Source organism: Lachancea lanzarotensis, scaffold LALA0S06, assembly GCF_000938715.1.
Source record: "Lachancea lanzarotensis genome assembly LALA0, scaffold LALA0S06, whole genome shotgun sequence".
In the NCBI taxonomy this organism is placed as follows: Eukaryota; Fungi; Ascomycota; class Saccharomycetes; order Saccharomycetales; family Saccharomycetaceae; genus Lachancea; species Lachancea lanzarotensis.
In genome coordinates, this window is record NW_019212884.1 from 698,694 (window position 1) to 719,341 (window position 20,648).

Sequence of the window (20,648 nt, forward strand, 5' to 3'; positions counted from 1 at the left end):
CAACTCACGCACCGTTTGGCCCAATGCAGATCCGTCGCTCGCCAAAGCTTTATGATCGCCGAAATTTTGAACAGTTCGCTGCTTTTGTACGGCAGCGAATAGGCCTTTAATAACGTACAGTACCTAACAGCTGCTTGCGTAACGGTGAGTAGTTCAGGTCAACGTGTTTTTGGATGTAGGGATGATTCGCGTTAGCGATTGTCCTCTGCGGCTTTTCGCAATAGTAGCTGGCGCAGAAACTCACATAGAGAATGCTCCAGCCGTAAACGACAGACAGTTTGCCCTGGATTCTGCTGGTACTGTTATCTGCAACCCTGCTTCGGTGTACGTAGTAGCACTTCGAAAAGCCAAGATTTGCAAAGGAATTTGCCATTTTTTGTGGCACACACGTAGATGTGCCTGGTGACACTGTCACTGATTAGTGATTTTCGCTGTCATGGTTCAAAAAAGCCCGGAATCCGAACGGTCCTGGAAGTACCTTACTAGCCCATTGTTTCCCGTGTATAGCGTTCGATGGGCACCATGAAGTACCTAAAACCGTCCGTGTAAGGTTCCAACTTCAACAAACCGGACCTGCAGAAACCTTACGAACCGTGGTCATCTGCAACATGAACCAACCACCCATTTTGAGCGTACCATGTAGTCTTATTAGCACCGTGTTTCTCTTCGAACCAACTCCGACGCGCATCCTCGAAGCTCACCTCAAGAATCATCTCTGGGTCAAGGAACCATGGTCAGATGACCTCAGTTCTGAACAAATCACGTGACTCCATTTTCTCAAGCTGTCATTAACTCAATTAATTACCTGGTAAAATTACGAATTGGCAATGCATCATCGGGTATCGCACCAACTTTTGAGGTCTACCAAGTCTTGACCTCGATAACTTGTGAGTATTTTTCTTGTTTTGTATGGCTACAACTGCTGAGACGCTATTCCGCGAAAAATCGGTCGTAGAGGTCCGCGACTACAATCTAAACCTCACGCAAGAGATAGCCCGCGCAAGAGACACCTTTGAGTTTGAACTGGGCAAACGATACACTGATATCCTGGCTGTTACTGATGAAGTTGAAGTTTTGCTGCAGGAGGCCCGTCTGGCAGATGCCAGTTTGATGGACTTGTGTTTCAACGATTCTAAATGCAAACTGGAGACTGTATCAGAACCGGTAAAGGAATTGGGCACACCATTGGGACTCAATGGCTTTAATTCGGCATCTATTGTGGGTTCTGAGGCTTCAAGTGAGGCCCACTGTACGCTGGCCGTATCTGAGTGGGTTCTGGCGGTGCTAGCTTTGGTACAGGATCCAGGATCATTGAAAAATCTCGATTTACTGGTGTCTAAATTTGGGTTCATCAATAAAGTCAGCGTGCCGGAACAATTCAACACAGTGATTGCCGACAAATGTAAATTGCTAGAATCGGCCGTTTTGCAGCACGCTTTGTCTCTAACGGCGAGCCACTGGGTCAGATTGCAAAAGCTCTTTCATGATTATCAAGAATCGCCGCTGTTTGAATTCAAACAAATACATGCAATTGACGAATTGGCCTTTGACTTTCTGTTAGGTAATGAAGACTACTTGCAACGAAGCGTGACCGACGCAGAGGTTCAAACTTTTTTCAAAACGCCTGTTTACAGAGCCAAATCTATCGAGAGGGCACTAAAATTGATCGATGAGCAGTTCCGGAAGTATGAAAGCAATGATTCTTCAGGGGAACAAAGTGATTTGGCTCTTTACGACGACACCGATGAAGAATCGCTTCAACTTTTTGTTAAGAATGTTGATTTATACTGCAAAGGTGTCATTACAATAAAAGATCAGAGATTGGAAGCCTTGGTGGAGCGTGTCATAGAAACGATTGCGAAACTCAAAACTTCTCGTGTTGAGGCGAATGTTCTTGCGGACATAAAGAACCGTTTAGCAACCCATGTACAGGCGAGATTGGCGGAACTCGAAAACGACTATCACGATCTCGATGTAGTCGCATTAGAAGTTCTGGACGGTTCCGATGCCGAGCAACTTTCTAAGGAAGGTACTCAAGGTTCAAATGAACTGGCAGAATTGCCTTCTGTGAGGGCCAAGGGTGAGGGCATTGGTACCACCACGGAAAGCTCGTCTGCAAAGCCCCATGAGCCACATGAAACTCTTTCCGAAGTCAAATTAGAGAATATTTCTTCCGGCAAGGAAGCGACTAGTAGCAATGACGAAGCTAAGAGTGACAAGCTAGACTCCGTGGGAGAAGAAGACAAAAAGTCACAGGGACAGTTTTCAGAACAAATTGGAAAACAAGATGCATACAAAGAATCATCAACGGAACCCGAAAAAACTGATGAGCCGCCCTCAAAGGAAAAAGAATTAGAAGGCGAACGAACACAACCAAAACCTACAGAAAAGCTTAATCAACAGGATGAGTCGGAAGCATCAAAACCCACGCAAATCGAACCGGAGTCGCCATCACTTGCGCCAAACTTGACCCTACCTTATTTTGATGGAAAGACAATCACATTGGCGAACTCGAATAGCCTCGTGAATACATCGTTGGATATCACCAACGCCTCAAATCTCAAGCACCATCTGGAATTCCAAATACAGCAGATTCGACTACTATGATTGGACTCACTCACTACTAGTGTACCCGAGAGTACCCATTCAGAAAGTTCCATGTATCACCGGGTACGGACGCTACAGATCTAATGATTGTTCAATTGAGTCATAGGAGAAGTATAAAAACAAGACAATTCGGTCTCTATAAGGTTCTTCGAGACTCTTGGTTTTTTGTTAACGCATGTTTAGTGCATTGAAACGATTTGGAATCTTTGAAACCTTTTTTAAAGTTCCATCAGCCCAAATGACCACATCAAGTTTAGGCCAGAACCATGGCCAATACCGGGAGCAAGTAGAGGCCCAATTGAGAGAAAACAAAGAGCGTTTGGAGGCTCTTACGCATGAAGGATCGCAAATTGGGTTCACAGTGGATCCCAAGGAGACTCCCAAAGCAAATCCGGATTTGAAGGTGTTTTTCTTCGATATCGACAACTGTCTTTACAAGAGATCAACCAAAATTCATGATCTTATGCAAGTGTCCATTCACAGATATTTCAAAAATGTGCTTCAATTAGACGATAAGGAAGCCCATAAACTGCGTGAGACTTATTACAGGGAATATGGTCTTGCTATTCGCGGTCTGGTCAAGCATCATGACATTGGAGCCATCGAATATAACAAAATGGTAGACGATGCTCTACCACTGCACGACATACTAAAGCCCGATCCAGCACTGCGAAAGATGCTGATCGAACTGAGAAACTCCAATACGGTGGACAAAATGTGGTTATTCACCAATGCCTACAAAAACCACGGATTACGCTGCGTCAGACTCTTGGGAGTTGCAGATCTTTTCGATGGTATAACGTATTGTGACTACTCACAAAGGGACAATCTGGTTTGTAAACCAGACCCACAAGCGTTTGAACGAGCCAAGCTACAGAGCGGTTTGGGAGACTACAAAAACGCCTGGTTTGTGGACGACAGTGGTAGTAATATACAAACTGCGATATCGTTGGGGTTCAGGAAGAGTATACACTTGATAGAAGAGGAAGTGGACGAATTGTTGGGCCAAAATCCGGAGGGCTCATTAATAATCAAGACCATCGAAGATTTGCCGCAAGCAGCGCCTGAACTGTTTTTATAATTGCGAAAAATCACTGATATTTGTCTTTAAATTGTGAACAAATTCACATAACTTTGAAGTAACATGAGCTCAGGGTGGTCAGTGTCTTCACACAAATCTTGTATTCGTTTTCTCAGCTGCTTTGAGTTCTCACTACGAGCCGGTGGGAATATGTCGGTGCCATACACAAGCAGTACGAAATAGACCATTTGAAGATAATTTTTAGAGCTTGGAATTGTGGCGCAAAATTTGATAATCGTCTCCCAGTCAGCATTGGGAAATAGTTCATCGATAAGTGGTTTACGGAACTCCGGAATCTGTTGTGATATGCGAAGATGTAGCATATATTCCTCTCGATCCACAAGCTCAAAGTAAATATTCAGAAAATGAACTTCCGATAACTTGGCATAAATTGTAGAGCACCACGAAGTTATGCATTCTGCCGATTCAAAGATGTTTCGATCCAGGACAAAACGAATAAAAGTTCTGGTAAATCCACTGCTGTTCACGTAATTTTCAAGTTCTTTGCACATCCATGCCACTGACTCCAATCTGTTCATAGTGTCATACATAGAAGTTTTTATGCGTTCTGTGTTTTCCGACATAAAGTTCACGACGCCAAAGGATCGCAGGAGGTCATTCAAGGACTTGTTATGGATATTTGCACTCGGGTTCAAAAACACATCCCATGGATCCGGACGCCTGACAGTAGCATCCTCGGATATGAAGTGCCAATCTCGAAATCGTTGACCGCTGCTTTCCGCAACTACCATTTCCACATATGCACGCGGAACGTTCTGCTTGAAGATGGACATCAAAAACTTGGAGGTTTGTCTTGAAGCATCTTCAGACTCCTTGGGCTCCACAACATCAGGTTCGATTATCTTGGAGAGTTCCTCGAACTTGTTTAGCCTAGCAACTATGTTTTCGTCAAACGCACGCTCTGAGGTATCGAACTCTACGAACCGTAGCTCGTCAGATGGTTTGGGGCTCTGTCTCAAACCACCAGTACCTAAAGGGATCCCAATGTCCTGCAAGGGATCTTCAGAGTCTGGATCGCTTTCAAGTGAGTCAGAAAGACACACAATGTCATTCAGCGAATGTTTCTTGCTGCTCAATATATCATCAGAATCTTGCGAGTCAGCGACCAGCTCTGGTTCACAAGTCTTGTCATCAACAGTTGAGGCAGCAGAATAGTAGTCTGAGTAGTTTACAGGACTCTCACTGGGGTCAAGATTGGGCCTATCGCCCATGTTCTGGTTTTACTCATCAGTAAACAGTTTTTGACTATGGGAACAAATATCGACATTTCTATTTTATTAGTCTAAATACAATACGATGACGATGAAGCACCACCGCACATAGCCGTAGGAATCAGTAGAGTGGTCCACGCTGTTACTACAGAACCCTACAATTTGAAATTTGTGTCAGCCAAAAAAGCCCTCCAATATTCAACCTTCTTGGGACGTTTAAAGTACTTCAGAATAGCGCAAGTTCGTTCTAGTCTGTGAGATTCAAAACACCGAGCAAAGGTAAACCGGAATACAGTTTAGCTTAAGCCTTGGGAGTTTGTTGTTGTTTCTTCTGTTTGGCAACGACATAAATCAAACCAGCCAAGAAACCCAAAAAGATGGAGAAAATGGACAAAAAGTTCTTTGGAGCATCGAAGAAGACCAATCCTGAGAGAGCGATAGGTAGCTTGTTAAGAGCACCTACCATCGAGTAGGTAGTAGAGGATGTGACTCTCACACACCAGCCGGAACAGTAGGAAATACCAACAGAGGCCAAACCGGAGATGATCAAAGCAGTCATGAATTCCCGAGTGAAAGTGGTAGACACGTTAGCGGCAGACCAGTCCTCCAAGATGAAAGAGGAGACCAAAAGAACAGGCAAGGCCAAGATGTTGTTGTAAAACATGGTGTCGTAATCCTTGAAGTTTGTCAATTTGATTCTTTTGCGCATGACCAAAACAAACAAAGCGGAGGCAATGCAGTTGCTGAACATCCACAAGTAGCCAGCAGTAGGGTCCTGAGCTGCCTCGACACCAGATTTGGAGGACAAGGCTTGCTGATCTCCCATAGTTGCAACGACAGACGACAACACCATCACGACGAAAGCCGATAGTTCCATGGCGGTGACTTTACCACCAAAGAACAACACTTCACCGTAAGCGATCAAAATGATGGTCAAGTTCTTGAAAATGGTGTAAATGGGGACTGCCAAGTGCTGGAGCGCTTTCGAAGACGTGTAGATCATGGCCACAAGCAAAAGTGAGATGGGGAACCAATTTTTCACATCTGTTTTGTTGAGAGGTCTGAATTTGGCGTAGCCAAGCATTTTTAACACTGCAAGACACGCTGTGCACACCAAGGCTTGCACAAACAACATGACAAAGTTCATGTTGAAGTTGGCACCATTGACCACGAATTTGTTGGTAACGGTCATCAAAATGGAAGACCCACAGTATGCCATGATCGACACGGGGCCGGAGTTCACGATGTGCGACAATCCACCGCTGGATTCAGTTCTGAGCTCAGTCATTGGTGGTTAAAAAATTTCGAAAACAGATCTACTACGCACGCGAATCGAACAAAAAGTGGGCTTGTAATAATGCAAAAGCTGACGAACAAAAGATCACTTGGGCGATATTAAGTTCACCGTTTTCGAACCAGATGTCAGTTAAACAGGAAAATTGAGTTTTCAAAGCGATTCTTGCACTATTTGATCGAGATAAAGATCGTGTGTTGAAGTGGTTTATGTTCGACATCTTGTTGGGATGTTTAGATATGAATTTAAGCTTGAAAAACGCGAAAGAGATTGGCACGTGCACAGGGTAACCTGTTTGGGAACGTGACACGGCGTCAGTAAAATGGAAAAGCATTTGGAAAAGGTATCACGTCTGAGATGGAAGCTGACAGGGGAGCAACTTGTATGAAATTAGAATTGGGTTGCATTTCCACTTTGTTGTTTTGCTTCGTTCTCATACTGTTGCGGATGCTCGAAACTGTCACGTGATCCTGGTCTGGTTTAGCATACACTGGAATCATCCGTTAGACTTTGCCACAGATTAGCGCCGTGTGGGTCTTGACAGTCGTGGTATAGCCGCTGCTCACATCTTATTCACAAATGTTTGCTGTTTATTCAAAATTTGATAGACGTAGGGCTTGATTGCCCGGTTGAACGTTATCATGTGGAGTGACGATGACTTATAATCGTGGGGTTAGAAGCATATCACAGTTTGTAAGGTCCAGTACCTCTAATAGAACATAGAGTATTGTCTCGAAGTGGTGGTGTCCTTGTAGCGTCAAATCCATGCCCAAAGCGATCGAGGCACGTGACACGATGACAGCGCCAGAATCTTGAACTCTTGAGGTTGCATTTATGGTATTATCTATACAGGAATCAACAGGTCTAGTGGCATCCGGGCAACGTGGAAGTTTTGGCACCCTTCAGGGATGTTTCATCCAGTCTATAAACTCATAAGCTCATCTATACCTCACGGAGAGACGACTCTAAACTCGATTAAAGCATAGTTTACATCTAACAATGGTGGAAAGAATTAATTACCCAAGATATGAGATATTCATCGTGCAACGACGCTCCAGAGACAGAGTTTCTACACAAGTATAAACAAGAACAGTCTCCGTTGTTGTAGCGGCCTGCGTGAGCCATTCGACACGTAACATGACAACGAGAATCGGTACCGTCCATAAACAATGCTGAATCTCATACATTTCTAGATATTTGTACACTTTTCTGTGATGAGCACAACAGAAAGCGATGTCACACCCGTATATAGTGATGAGTCCTTTGAGGGACTATATCACTAACTACGTATTTTCCTTTTTAAGGATGTGTCTCCCTCGTGCGATGTGATATGGTGCAAATTGGATTTTTCTATTTCGTTTAACACGATATTATTTGGCACGTGAGCTCATTTACCACGGATTTATGCTTATGTAATCAATTTTCGCACATAGTGATATGGGATCATGTTAACCCGTTCAGACGACGTGATGTGTATAATATGAATGATTAAAGATGACACTATAAGATGCGGCAAGCACATTTACGTCTTGATGCTTTGGAGGACAATTCAAAATTCCCATTCATACTCAAACGAAGTTATCAATGCACTGCCACTGATAAAATCATTCCACGCATCCTGTTCCATCAACTAGTGTTAATTGTCGACTTGTAGATGTGTCACTCACCAAGTATTGAGATCGCACTTTCCGTACGGAGTGATTCTCTCAATATGGTGTTTGGGTGTTATGAATAACCGATCTTCTTACCACAGCGTAAGCACCACAATCACTATGAGAATGCAATAAGGACCATTAGAATCCACCTTTTAAAAATCCGTTCCATTCACCAAGGTCACTGCACATACCCTGAGCTTCTCGGACCGTCCAATTGTCCCTCCGGAAATGAGGTTTTCATCACGTGACCATAATTGGTCCTTCTCGTTACACGGCTCTTGAAAGAGACTCAAACGCCCACGGCACTCACGCAAATTGTACAGGAATGGCCTCATTTTGAGCGCAAATTGTCGAGTCTCATCTACGTGGTCAATACAACCCTTTATTCGATTCTATATAATCGATTTGGTCCAGCAATTTTTCATTTTTACAGAAAATCACCATCCATCAGTAATAAACATTTATTTTCGAGGCTACTATATTTGATCTAAAAACGTTGAAACAAGACATCTAGGGAAAAGTCAGGTCATCCGTTCCCTCACTTCCCTGATATAGTCATGATAACCTAGTTTTAGACATCCAGAGGGCTTTCTGCAGTATATATTCACCTTTGTAGAAGATCAAGTTGTCGTTGACAAGATAACTTGGTTTGTTTTGGGCGGCACCTGGACGTTTCGCTGCAGATAGCTGGCAAGAAAAAACCGTTTGCAAGAGGCCACGATGGGAAGAAGCAACAGGTTTTGAATGTCTTTTGCGATCTACTGGGGTATATACGATGGGATATTAGTAGCGCTTGTATTTTTGCATTGCAGTATTCCGGTGACCTGAATTGAACTACCCTGTCGGGTTTTGCCAGTGCTTCTGACTCGTAGTGGGTAAACAGGCATTCCCCAGGGCATCAGAAAGGACATGAAACCCTTTTTTTTTCAACCAAAAACGGTGTGTGCTAGAAACAATGAGAAACTATAAAGTCCGAAAAGTGACGCCTTTTCGAAAACCAAAGATTGACAGATCTAATGTGACACTTGAGTGTTACGTGGGCCAATTTTCATCCCATTATTAAGTCCGTCCGCAACTTCTCAGTGGTGAAGAGTCATCAAACATCCTGCATGCTGCCAACTTTTGGCTGTTTTCGCCATAAAACTGCAATTCGCAGGTCAAATGTATCCGATTCAAGCACCGCAGGTACACCCAACCGTATCAGAACTCACATTCCGTGCCATCCTCAACTACAGGGGAATACTTCCAGACAGTTTATGTGTGGAAAGTATGAAAAACGACCTTGTCTTCCGACAGAAACGGAAATCGGCTCCAACAAATCGTCCGACAAATTTTGGCGTGTACCACAGAGAAACAACAGACGGTCAAATTCAGTATTCCACAGGATTCTTTTCGTTTCTGCGCCCCATTACCACTTCGCTCTCCACGTCTCTCAAAAATTGTCCAATTGACATCAAAAAAAGTCCGGTAAAAGGCCTGTTTTGAGATATACTCGATTTAAAAGACAATCTCTATCCACCACCACAGCTTAAGGGCCCTCAAGATGCCAAGATGCGTTCTTTCGGCAGTCTGGAAATTCTAAATGCGTTCCAAGTGACATCAAGATCTCAGTCCTGTCTAAATATTCAGACCCTGACTGTAAAGGAAAAGTTTTTATAACGAGATGGGCAAAAGATACAAGAAATGACAGAGGGAACCCCCAGCATGTTCGAAATGCTTGATGAGAACGAATCAAATGGTGGGGTTCGGTTTGACTCAATGTTAGAAATTTTGCCCGAGGAAATTGACATCAGTTTTGGCGAAGATATTGGACATTCAAATGATAGAATAGAAAAGCTACATGCGGAGCCAGAATCGAGGACAGTGATGGAACCACCGCCGATGTCCCAATCGGTGGATACCGGATCGTTATTTAGCACCCCATCCATGCAACCTGTGTCCATGGAAGACCAGCAGAATGGTGAAATCGCGCAGCTATGGGATTTCAACGTGGACGACTTTATGATGACACCGAGCCAAACGAGCGATTCTGCGACGATCAGTGCTCCAAACAGCTACAACTCGGAATTTCACGCACAGCTGGATACTCATGGTGGAACTGGGAGCATAGGAACCGAGGGACTGAGCTCTTCAGCCTTCGCTGCTCACATGAACGGGCAGGGAAATAACAACTGGAGTCATCTTCTGGGCAATCCTGTGCTATCCGATATAAATACACAACAAGTGTTTGCAACCTCAATGTCTTATCGCTCAGAAGATCCCCAGTCAACGTCGTTTTTCAGGCCAACACTGCCGACCCGGCGATCGTCATCGCAGTTGGTCAAGAACCTAGGCGAAGACGGAAACATTGCTCTCACATCTCACAACACTACAAACTCGATACGTAAGAGTTCTTTGGCAAGACCATTATCATCTACATCCTTGGCATCGCACCGTCAACAAGCGGGATCTGAGCTACCCCGAAAACCTCCAGTCGAATGTTTCAATTGTAAGACCACTAAGACACCACTGTGGCGTAGAGATACAGACGGTAACACAATGTGCAATGCGTGCGGTCTTTTCCAGAAATTGCATGGAACCATGCGTCCGCTTTCATTGAAAAGCGATGTAATACGAAAACGAAACACCAAGAAACGGAGTAAAAAGCCTGTAGCCTCAGAAACTAAAAATACTAGCAATGGATCTCGGCAAAAGGATTCGAACAAAACCAAGTTAGGCGCAGCAGCACAGCCGTCCCTTTCTATGAATGCTACACCTTCGTCGAATGAGCCTTCGCAAGCTTCGAACGGCAACCCATCGCTCTCTTTCAACACAATCAGCACTGCAACAATTAATTCTAACCAGCCCTTGAGCTCCAAGACTCTAATGAATCACAACAGCCGAATGCAAGGCGGAAATACTGCCGGGGTATCTAAAAAATCCAGACGTTCCAGCAGCTCCAGTTCGGCATCAAACTCCAGTAATCGCTCCTCATCATCGCGGACCATGGTATCTATTTTACCCAAACCATCTCCTGGTGCTTCTCAGCGTAATCCGTACCAGTTGATGAACGTTTTCCCCAACAGCGCTGGAAACAGTGCAGCTTCTTCACCTAGGGTATCTATGTCGCCTCGGCCGACATCAGCCCAAAGCCCGGTGTCTAATCTCAATGGCCAGGCTATCCCGCAAACATCAGGAGGCGGCTCTGGCATTAGTGTGCGGCGAAAGCCTTCCCGCCCAGGCTCGTCATCCATGGTTGCATCATCTTTGCAACAGCATCAGCAGCAAGCAACGGCTTACGCTCAACCAACGGTTGGAAGTTCCTCCTCCACCATATCTGCGTCTTCGCAATCCTGGAACGCAGCACCCGGCACTGTGTCTTCTCCCAAAGTTGCGAGATCTCCCCGGTCACCTTTTGATCTGTTTTCCTCGCAGGAACCTCAATCAAGACCTGCGTCGCGGAAGTCGCAGACTTCTCTGTTATCTCAGCAGCTGCAACAGGCCAGCCTTGTACCTCAATACCCACAGTCACCTTCTCAGTTCCAGACTCCCACAAACAGTCAAACCAATGGCTTCTCAAACTCCGCTACTCCTCAGCCTAGTTCCATCAAACGATCTTCTGCCACTGCTTCTCCGCGAAACGGTTACATGGATTCCATACAGCAACAGCGTGGATTGCATGCAGAAGCCAGTCTTCGCAAGACGACATCTTTACGACCAGAGTCCTATGGTACTTCTGGTTTGCCTGCTACCAATCAGAGTTCCAACACTCCAAAGCAGAAAGACAATGCTTTGGACGATCTTGACTGGCTAAAATTCGGACTTTAAAAACTGATCTTTTTTAACAAACGGCGCATTCATAAAAACACTCGGTTGATGGTATCACCCCAATTTGATCTTCAAGGCTTGAAATTTAAGTCGTTCAGACATGGCTGTCTCAATGACACACTATTTCATTGTAATTCTGCATTTATCTATTAGAGTAGTATTATTATCATAATAATGACAAAACGGTTCTGGTCTCTAGTTTGTTCAAGATTAAGTTTACTTCTTTAAGCTGAGAAAAATTACTTTCTCCTGCTAGGAATGTGCCATGGGTGTTCCTGCTTTGTGGGAACATATAAAGACAGACGAAACTGTTCTTAGGGTGCCCTTTAAACAGCTGGTCATTGATTTTAAGACCGATACAGGAAGATCGCCTCGAATCGCTATTGATGCTTTCGGCTGGCTCTTCGAATGTGGATTTTACACAGAATATAATGAAAACAGTAACTCACCCAGCAAGTCCTATAGAGGAGGAGAATCCCTGGCTATAATCTCTCTATTCAAACGTTTGAGTGCTCTTCTAGCGCTCGATGTGACCTTTATTCTGGTGTTCGATGGACCATCGAAACCTGAGTTCAAGAATAGAGCAAAACTTAAAAAAGCAGTTGGTACTGACTTGGAGGATGTGGGTTCTGAGCATAACACCGGCGTATCATTAGAAACTTGTCCATTCGAATTGGACGACACTTTTTTCCCGGACAGACTAAACCTTGTTAAACGGTTTTTGAAAGCCTTGAATATTTCATGGATCGATGCAAGCGGTGAGGGAGAGGCAGAATGTGCAAGACTCCAGAAATTAGATTTGGTTGACTTCATAATCACCAATGATTCCGATGCCTTCATATTTGGGGCTACCAAAGTTCTACGCAACTTGTCAAAGTTTTGGGAGGACCTACCAGCTTCATACGCTGGTAACACGAAGAAGAAAGACCATAAGGAAACCTTCATCACGATATTTGACATTTCCAAATTGAAAAATTGGAATCGAGATCAAATCATTCTATTCTACGCACTTTTGGGCGCGGATTATAGTCAGGGCGTACGAGGCCTGGGTCCTAAGAAGTCGGCTACGTTAGCGCTATTGCAGGAGCCTAATTTCTCCTCAGAGTTCACATCCATATTCAAAAATCCGCACTTGGACATCAAGGAGCGCCTGCAGCGCTACACATCATTTCAAGACCGTGTGTTTAAGCACAGCCAAGCCAACAGCACCGCATTGTTTGGCAGAAACTACTTTAAATCGTCGGCGTTTGACAATTTTCAAGGGTGGCCTTCTGAAGCCGCACTCATGCATTATTTCCATCCTGTTGTGTCGTCCACCGTGGATATGACTAGTTTAACGGGCGATTTTGTCAACATTAGCGGCAATTTGACTCTCGTGGAGCGAAACTTCCGGCAACTGATGGAACTTTTTAGCGAGTACAATTTAAGGAGCATTTCAAACTTGAGAAACTGGTTTCACGATACTACCCACAGCGCCTTTGTCTTGAAGAAGCTTTTAAAGTCGAAATCAGAGCCCTTGCGGACAATGAAAATAACTGATGAATGGACTTCTCAATGCTGTCAGGGAGCATTTCATATCAAGTACTTGCGAGTCCGATACAACAGTTTCTTGCCCGGGGTCGAGGAGCCGCTTTTGGATGACCTAGAGAATAGAAATGCTGTTGAAAGACTCACCACAGGTGGTAGTCGAAAAAGTAGCCCTTCCAAAAAACAGTTAGAAAGAGCAGCATTCAAATACATGGCTTCTATTCCCAAGAGGCTTGTTCCGGCAGACCATCCACTTGTCTTGGACTACTGTTCAGAGAGGGCCAAAACACGAGATAAACGGTCTCCGACAAAAAAACGCGTCGGTCGAAAACATAGTCCACAGAAGAACAACCTGGACGATTTCTTGAAAGCTCATACTTCGCCAAAAAAAGCGGAACCCAAGACAGAAATTTTGGAGACCACTTCACAGCGCATAGAGCTTCTTCCTACAAAACGGCAACCTTTTGTTGGCCAAGACTCTGAGCTTGGTGAATCCGATGACGACTGGGCTGCAAATACAAGCTCGCTGATTCTAGTATCAGAACATGAGTGTGCAACAACCGGTGCTCCTACGTCGCCAAAACGGGACCTGATACTAACGGAGCACGACTACGAAATAAATTCCGAGATTGAAGGACCAAAAGAATCGCCATTGAAGAAAAGGCACATCTCAACAGTCGCGGGAAAATGGACTACAAAAGCACCTTTTCTATCGCAACATATAGATCTCACGATCGACAGCGATGGATGAACAAATGCAGAATGACGCAGCATTCAAACTGTCGGCTCGAAACACGTTAAAGTTGGTCAAATTTTCCCAAATTTTCCATAGAATGTAGAACTCAAATCACACTCAAAGATCAGCATCGTCAACACGTCTGCCATCGGCCCCCAGCCAGCTCAATTGACGTCGCAACAGGCATAGAGCCAAGTCCTTCAACGGTGGTCACGTGTGGTGGTTGTGGCTAACTGCGATGTCAGTAGAATTTCAACGTCCGTATATAGCATGAAATAGTTAACGGCCAAAGACTATGGGTTACTCATCACCAATACCCATCGCTGAACAACTCGGTTTGTCTATAGCTGGAATAACATCAACTATGTACTCAAAGACTATCAAATTCAATCCACAGACGGAAAAGCTTTTGACGCTAGGAGCCGGATGTTTCTGGGGCACTGAACACATCTTCAGAAAGCACTTTGGCAGCAAATTGCACGATTGCAAAGTTGGATATGCCAACGGATTGGAATCCAAGAAGGATATGCCAGACTCCGTTTCTTACAAGAAAGTTTGCCAAGGCGATTCGCAGTTTGCAGAAGTATTGCAAATTTCGTTTGACCCAAAAGTCGTGTCCCTAGCAGAATTGGTGAACTTTTTCTTCAGAATCCATGATCCAACCACTTTGAACTCCCAGGGCCCAGATATGGGAACCCAGTACCGCAGCACGATTTACACGCATTCCGAAGAAGATCTGGAGGAGTGCCGTGCGCTCAAGCAAAGCTGGCAGCCCAAATGGCACAACAAAATCATCACTGAGGTCGCCATGTGCACGAACTTTTACGACGCAGAAGAGTACCACCAGCTGTATCTGGACCACAATCCGCAGGGCTACAGTTGTCCCACACACTATGTGAGAGATTTGTAGTAGAACCCTGCGTCTAAGAAACATGGTCCGCCGATTCTTTCAATTTATCTAAGTTCTCCATAACTCTGCGGTCCTTTCCGTAATTCAAAACACTTATGGCCACTGCAGTGAAAAGCACAGTACTAAATACGCCTCTAAGGATCAGTTCAGCTCCAGACATCTGCATCTGGGCCGCTTTAGAACCGGGTTTCGCTCTAGGACCATAATCACCGAAAGCAACAAAGTAAGCTGCTCGTTGTTCGCGTGGCGTCATAAGAGACCAATTGGCCTCCATCTTCCAGTCTAAATATTCCGTTATCTCCTCTCTAGTTTCTTTATCGATTTTTAGCCATGTATTAGTGTCAAGCTCATCGTACTTTGGAGGTTCATAAACAGCAGTACTTAAACACCTGCTCATACATATAGCTGGGCGGACTGCAGCTCTACCGATACTTCTTGTCAGCATCCTGAAAACGTACTAGGATAGGTCAGATGAAGGTAATCAGGCCCTGCTGGTGAGTTCGATACTTTGTTCCTCTCAAATGCTAAGATCAGTAGTAGTATATAGATTAATTTGAACAAATCATCCACTCTTTACACATCCAATGCTTCTTTTAAGGTAGAACGAAGCCAATAAACCAAACATGCAGACATACGACGAGATCTACGTAAGTACTAACGGATTGCTGACTCTCGTTTTACATACTAACGAAAAGTGGGAAAGAAACTATACCGGAAATCTCCGAAATTTGAAGGCCTAATACCACTTGAATCACAACCCACATATGCTTCAATTGCCCTAGTTGCGGCACTTGTTTTGATTGGATTCGCGGCAACTCTGCCTGCGAAGGCCAGTGGGACGCCACTGGCTGTGCAATTCGTGAAATACACAACAGTGAGCTTGGTCGGGAGTATGTTTCTAGGAATCGCTGTTGTCTTCTTGACGAATTCCTTCGGTGTCTATGCTTGATGGGATAGGAAATCGAGGATTTATTACTGAAGATACGCTATAACACGCTGCTATAGGGGCACTTTACGTCGATTTTGTATATACCAATGATTATGCAGTATTATTTGGATATCTTAATTTCATATCTTGACTGGGTATTCCTAGGGCAACTGCCATGTCTTTTGGCTCAAAGCTTGAGCAGGTCTTCGTCGATGTTAACCAACTTGTGAACGCGTAACTCGGAATCGTTATGAACAAGAGAACCTCCCTCTCCATACTCAATTAGTGCATTCACCATTGCCCTGGTGTAGCTTACCATGTTCTCTAAAGAGCTCTCACTCTTCTTTTTCAAAAAAACTAAAATTCTCGAGTTGACCAGCTGGAAGAGACGATCTTGTAGATATGCGGGGGTCAACAACACTGCAAGATCCTCATTGCACTCTTCCAAAGGATTGTCATAGGCAAGAAGTGAAGATATATCATTCAAATGATTTTGATATCCTTCTTTGTACCCTGCAGGTACATCCGGGTTGTAAACGAATTTTGCGGCGAGCTCTTGACCCATGGAAAGGAGCTCGTTGATCGAATGTTGTTTGAAATTTACGAAAGCAAGCAGGTACTCTGCAACTTTCAACTCAAAAAGAACATCGATGCTACTAGACAGAAGCCCTGGATAGCGAGTTTCAATGAAAGAAACACATTCGGCAATTTTGCCCTCGCCTATAAGCCTTCGAATTTCTTGTCGTATCCTCAAATTATTCTCTTCTTTGACAATTTGCCTTTCGTTGTGTTTAATGACCATTCTTCCGCGTTCTTCTTCGTTATTGGGAATACAGTCCTTGCTAAGATCGACCAAAAAGCCTTTGGCAACGTCTATTAGCCCTTCATGTATCAAGTAATCATTGATCATGGTATTCATGGTGCAAGGAATTGAATCATCATCAACACTCAAATTGTTCAAACTCTCCACGTCTGGCCGGAAAAGCTGATCACCACTAATCCTTTCGTCTTTCTGCAGTAAGAACCCATCTTTAGGCTTCGAATTATCTCCAGTGGAAATGCTTGTACCAAGATCGATATCTGGCAGCTCTTTGTCATCGTCGTAAATGGAGAAGTCATCGCGTCCATGGTTTCTGTCGATGCTTTTATATATGTGTTGGAAAGCCCTAGTCTTCATCCTGCGCTGATACCCTAATATATCATAGACAAATTCTTCATAGAGCCCAAAGTTTGTCCTTATCACTGATCCAGCAGTCACAGAGATGAATGGGAGCATGTCTATGTCGTGAATATCGGTGAATGCTGTTCCCAACTGAACACCGTTTTTCGTGAAAAACATCGTTCCATCCACATAGTTCACTCCACAACCTATCACATCCGACTGACCGAAGCCGCTTGAATAGCATTTTGCGAGGGAACCGTCAGTGATGTTTCCATCTTGTCCGCCGTAAAGAAAGCATCCCTTATTCGAAGCGTCTCCGCGATTACTGGAGCTGCTTGAAGAACTAACGTCCAAAGTAGCTCGAACTATGCTTGCGGCTTGCCTGTTGATAGAACTTGCATCGCTTAGTTGCAGATCTGTCCTTGAAGCAGACTTGGAGTTCGCTTGTAATTTTGAGCTATCTTTGAAGCCTACCTTGATTCTGCATGTCGAAGGTGAGTTGGCAGGGTGAGTCGACAGAATTCTAATTTCAAAGTAAAAAATTGCCAAGCTCTTCGAAAGGGCTACGTTGTTGGCAACGGTGCTGACATATTCTTGTCTGGCATTGAAGCCAGACAAGTTTTCAGAGAAACCAGGTCCTACAATAGAGCTTGTTCTCCGATCATGTGCAGATAGGGCTTGGAATTCTGGATTACACTTGAGCTGAGCACATCCGTCGGATGATACCAAGATGCTGTTGTTGGTCGGGGTTTCCCAGACATGTGGCAATGGATAACCTAAATGCTTGTAAACTTCTTGCGAAACGGTATTTTTTTTAAAAGGAATCAATCCAGGAGCAACGGCAGCAGCAATTTCATGATGATCGTGGGATGCAGATGATTTCTGTTGATCTATAGGAAGATTTGACGAGCTTATAGGGGCGACAGGGTCAGCTTCGTTGAGAAGAAACTCGATATCGTGAGTTGTGCTCCCATCATCCCCGCCGGGTTGGCCATTTTCATGGGACGCAGTCGTCCGCACTGTACTATTATTGTCGTCGTTGGCGGTCTCTTCGTCTTCATTATCCACGTCCACGTCCACGTCCACATCTTCGTCAGCGTCATTAAAATCATCATCGTCGTCGTCATCGTCTTCATCACCGTCGTTGTAATCGCCATCTTCTTCTTCTTCTTCTTCTTCTTCATCACCATCATCGCCATTGCCGTCATCAACTCTTGGTTCTTGGTGAGAGACTATTGCCGGGTCTGCGAGTTCGTTCACTTCCACATCAACCTGCATGTCACTGGCCCCAACGGCATGTTTGGCACCAAATTGGGGGTCCCCTTCAATCTCGGGATAAAAGTATTGGTAAACTTGAATCAAATAGTCGTCACTGGCCGAATCATATGGAATTGTTCCTAGAACCCCTAGACTCATCAATTTTTCCCAAATTTCTTTCCGTGTTTCATAGCTAAGCTCGTTCGTGAATCTTCGCAGTTTAGGATCACCTAAATTCGGCAGATTCTCCCCTTTACTCTTCAGTTTTCTAAAAAGCTTCCGGTTCGTGTGGTATATCTTCCACAGCTGGTGTCCGATAGGCTGTTCCAGCAAATAACTGGGGAAAAGTGCTCTGACGTATGCGTTGTCCACCTCATCCATACAAAAGAACATGCCGGTGTGTATAACGTAGGATGAAGCTGAATAGATGGCTTAATTCTGACCAATGTGTGGTAAGGGAGACTTCAAAATACTGATAGTTGGTTAGTTATCCTCCATCGCTTTCATTGTAGATCACTTTGTAATATGGTGACATTTATGCTTCTGAACTGCTAAGAACTTATAACGGCCATTCAACTTGTCATCGAATCTCTGATGTAACGTTCTCTATCTTATCAAGAGCATCTCAATTGAGGTCATGATCTTTAGGTCTACACCAGTTTTGCTGACAATGATTATATTTTCTCTTCATCGACTATACATAATTATGCTTCTGACACAGGTTGGCAAACCGTTTTCGATTGGCCATTTTCGCCCTCGAATTGAGGATTGGTTTGGAACTACACAGAGTACCAACATCACCATCGCTTACCTGTTTTCAACCATTCGGCAACTTTACATGACAGTTTAAAGATCTAATCGTTGAAGAGTGTTTATAGTATATCCGTGACACTAATAATATTTACATACCCAATTTATCAGTTGTAATCAATACAGTTGAGTGTTTGACTAACAAGGGACACACCGTGTACCCGCGTGCGACGCACGCTTAGTATCTGTAGTGGTCAGCCTTGAATGGACCTTCGTTGGCAATGCCCAAGTATTCGGATTGGACGGAGGTTAGCTTGGTCAAACGAACACCCAACTTGTCCAAATGGAACTTAGCAACAGCCTCGTCCAAGATCTTTGGCAAGACGTGAACGCCGATTTCGAAAGGACCAGTCTTTTCGAACTCAACGAACTTCTGTCTGAATTCCAAGTCGCCAGCCTTGAACAAAGCGATCTGGGCCAAGACCTGGTTGGAGAAGGAGCACGACATGACAAAAGAGGAGTGACCAGTGGCACATCCCAAGTTGACCAATCTACCGTCGGCCAACAAGATCACGTGCTTGCCGGTAGGTAGCAAGAAACGGTCGACTTGTGGCTTAATGTTGACGCACTCCTTTGCGTTCTCCTTCAACCATGCGACATCGATTTCGATGTCGAAATGGCCGATGTTGCAAACGATGGCATCTTCAGGCATGGCCAAGAAGTGCTCAGATGTAATGATGTCTCTGCAACCAGTGGTGGTGACAAAGATTTGACCCTCAGAGGCAGCTTCCTCCATTGGCAAAACTTGGAAACCTTGCATGGCAGCTTGCAAAGCGTTGATAGGATCGATTTCGGTGACGATCACACGGGCACCCATACCTCTTAGAGAGTCAGCGCAACCCTTACCGACATCACCGAAACCGGCAACGACGGCGGTCTTACCGGCAATCATGACATCGGTGGCTCTCTTAATACCGTCAACCAAAGACTCTCTGCAGCCGTACAAGTTGTCGAACTTGGACTTGGTGACAGAGTCGTTGACGTTAATGGCTGGAACCTTCAATTTGGCCTCCTTGACCATCTTGTACAAGTGGTGGACACCAGTGGTGGTCTCCTCGGATAGTCCAAAGCAGTCCTTCAACATTTCTGGGTGCTTTTCGTGAACCAAAGTGGTTAGATCACCACCGTCGTCCAAGATGAGGTTCAACTTCTGGTTGTCCTTGAAAGCGAACAACTGTTGTTCGATACACCACAAGTATTCTTCCTCGGTTTCACCCTTCCAGGCGAACACTGGCACACCAGCGGCAGCGATGGCAGCAGCAGCGTGGTCCTGGGTAGAGTAGATGTTGCACGAAGACCAGGTAACCTCAGCACCCAAGGCAACCAAAGTTTCGATCAAAACGGCGGTCTGGATGGTCATGTGCAGACAACCAGCAACGCGAGCACCCTTTAGAGGCTGAACGGCGCCGTAAGCTTCTCTGATGGCGATCAACCCAGGCATTTCATGTTCGGCCAATTCGATTTCCTTTCTACCAAAGGCAGCGAGAGAGATGTCGGCAACCTTGTAGTTTAGAGCTGGAGTAGACATTATAATTGTATGTGGAATAAAGTGAGTTTCCGTGATCGTGAGTCTTTGCAACCTTTTAACAGATGCTAATTCCCACTAAATAGAGCTAATGTCTCGAGCCAGATGTCCCTACCA

At 44.7% G+C, this 20,648-nt stretch overlaps 11 protein-coding genes across 11 annotated transcripts; 6 read left to right on the forward strand and 5 right to left on the reverse strand.

Annotated features, from left to right (window-relative positions):
• Positions 1–909: 909 nt before the first annotated feature.
• On the forward strand, positions 910–2,607 carry COG1 (LALA0S06e07668g1_1; the record flags this gene model as incomplete). The annotated part of the gene is made up of 1 exon (XM_022772029.1): positions 910–2,607. The coding sequence occupies one exon, from the start codon at positions 910–912 to the stop codon at positions 2,605–2,607; it is 1,698 nt and encodes a 565-aa protein (XP_022629174.1).
• Positions 2,608–2,782: 175 nt separating this feature from the next.
• Positions 2,783–3,688, forward strand: SDT1 (LALA0S06e07690g1_1; the record flags this gene model as incomplete). Its single annotated transcript, XM_022772030.1, has 1 exon — positions 2,783–3,688. One exon carries the CDS (start codon positions 2,783–2,785, stop codon positions 3,686–3,688), a length of 906 nt encoding a protein of 301 aa, XP_022629175.1.
• Positions 3,689–3,714: 26 nt separating this feature from the next.
• On the reverse strand, positions 3,715–4,920 carry KRE29 (LALA0S06e07712g1_1; the record flags this gene model as incomplete). The annotated part of the gene is made up of 1 exon (XM_022772031.1): positions 3,715–4,920. One exon carries the CDS (start codon positions 4,918–4,920, stop codon positions 3,715–3,717), a length of 1,206 nt encoding a protein of 401 aa, XP_022629176.1.
• Positions 4,921–5,221: 301 nt separating this feature from the next.
• VRG4 (LALA0S06e07734g1_1) lies at positions 5,222–6,208 on the reverse strand (the record flags this gene model as incomplete). The annotated part of the gene is made up of 1 exon (XM_022772033.1): positions 5,222–6,208. One exon carries the CDS (start codon positions 6,206–6,208, stop codon positions 5,222–5,224), a length of 987 nt encoding a protein of 328 aa, XP_022629177.1.
• A 3,365-nt stretch (positions 6,209–9,573) lies between these two features.
• GLN3 (LALA0S06e07756g1_1) lies at positions 9,574–11,676 on the forward strand (the record flags this gene model as incomplete). Its single annotated transcript, XM_022772034.1, has 1 exon — positions 9,574–11,676. The coding sequence occupies one exon, from the start codon at positions 9,574–9,576 to the stop codon at positions 11,674–11,676; it is 2,103 nt and encodes a 700-aa protein (XP_022629178.1).
• A 265-nt stretch (positions 11,677–11,941) lies between these two features.
• Positions 11,942–13,954, forward strand: YEN1 (LALA0S06e07778g1_1; the record flags this gene model as incomplete). Its single annotated transcript, XM_022772035.1, has 1 exon — positions 11,942–13,954. The coding sequence occupies one exon, from the start codon at positions 11,942–11,944 to the stop codon at positions 13,952–13,954; it is 2,013 nt and encodes a 670-aa protein (XP_022629179.1).
• Positions 13,955–14,303: 349 nt separating this feature from the next.
• On the forward strand, positions 14,304–14,849 carry MXR1 (LALA0S06e07800g1_1; the record flags this gene model as incomplete). Its single annotated transcript, XM_022772036.1, has 1 exon — positions 14,304–14,849. One exon carries the CDS (start codon positions 14,304–14,306, stop codon positions 14,847–14,849), a length of 546 nt encoding a protein of 181 aa, XP_022629180.1.
• Positions 14,850–14,862: 13 nt separating this feature from the next.
• Positions 14,863–15,294, reverse strand: MTC3 (LALA0S06e07822g1_1; the record flags this gene model as incomplete). The annotated part of the gene is made up of 1 exon (XM_022772037.1): positions 14,863–15,294. One exon carries the CDS (start codon positions 15,292–15,294, stop codon positions 14,863–14,865), a length of 432 nt encoding a protein of 143 aa, XP_022629181.1.
• A 178-nt stretch (positions 15,295–15,472) lies between these two features.
• On the forward strand, positions 15,473–15,798 carry OST5 (LALA0S06e07844g1_1; the record flags this gene model as incomplete). The annotated part of the gene is made up of 2 exons (XM_022772038.1): positions 15,473–15,496; positions 15,553–15,798. The coding sequence occupies 2 exons, from the start codon at positions 15,473–15,475 to the stop codon at positions 15,796–15,798; spliced, it is 270 nt and encodes an 89-aa protein (XP_022629182.1).
• A 166-nt stretch (positions 15,799–15,964) lies between these two features.
• On the reverse strand, positions 15,965–18,589 carry VID30 (LALA0S06e07866g1_1; the record flags this gene model as incomplete). Its single annotated transcript, XM_022772039.1, has 1 exon — positions 15,965–18,589. One exon carries the CDS (start codon positions 18,587–18,589, stop codon positions 15,965–15,967), a length of 2,625 nt encoding a protein of 874 aa, XP_022629183.1.
• Positions 18,590–19,184: 595 nt separating this feature from the next.
• Positions 19,185–20,534, reverse strand: SAH1 (LALA0S06e07888g1_1; the record flags this gene model as incomplete). The annotated part of the gene is made up of 1 exon (XM_022772040.1): positions 19,185–20,534. One exon carries the CDS (start codon positions 20,532–20,534, stop codon positions 19,185–19,187), a length of 1,350 nt encoding a protein of 449 aa, XP_022629184.1.
• Between the last annotated feature and the right edge of the window lie 114 nt (positions 20,535–20,648).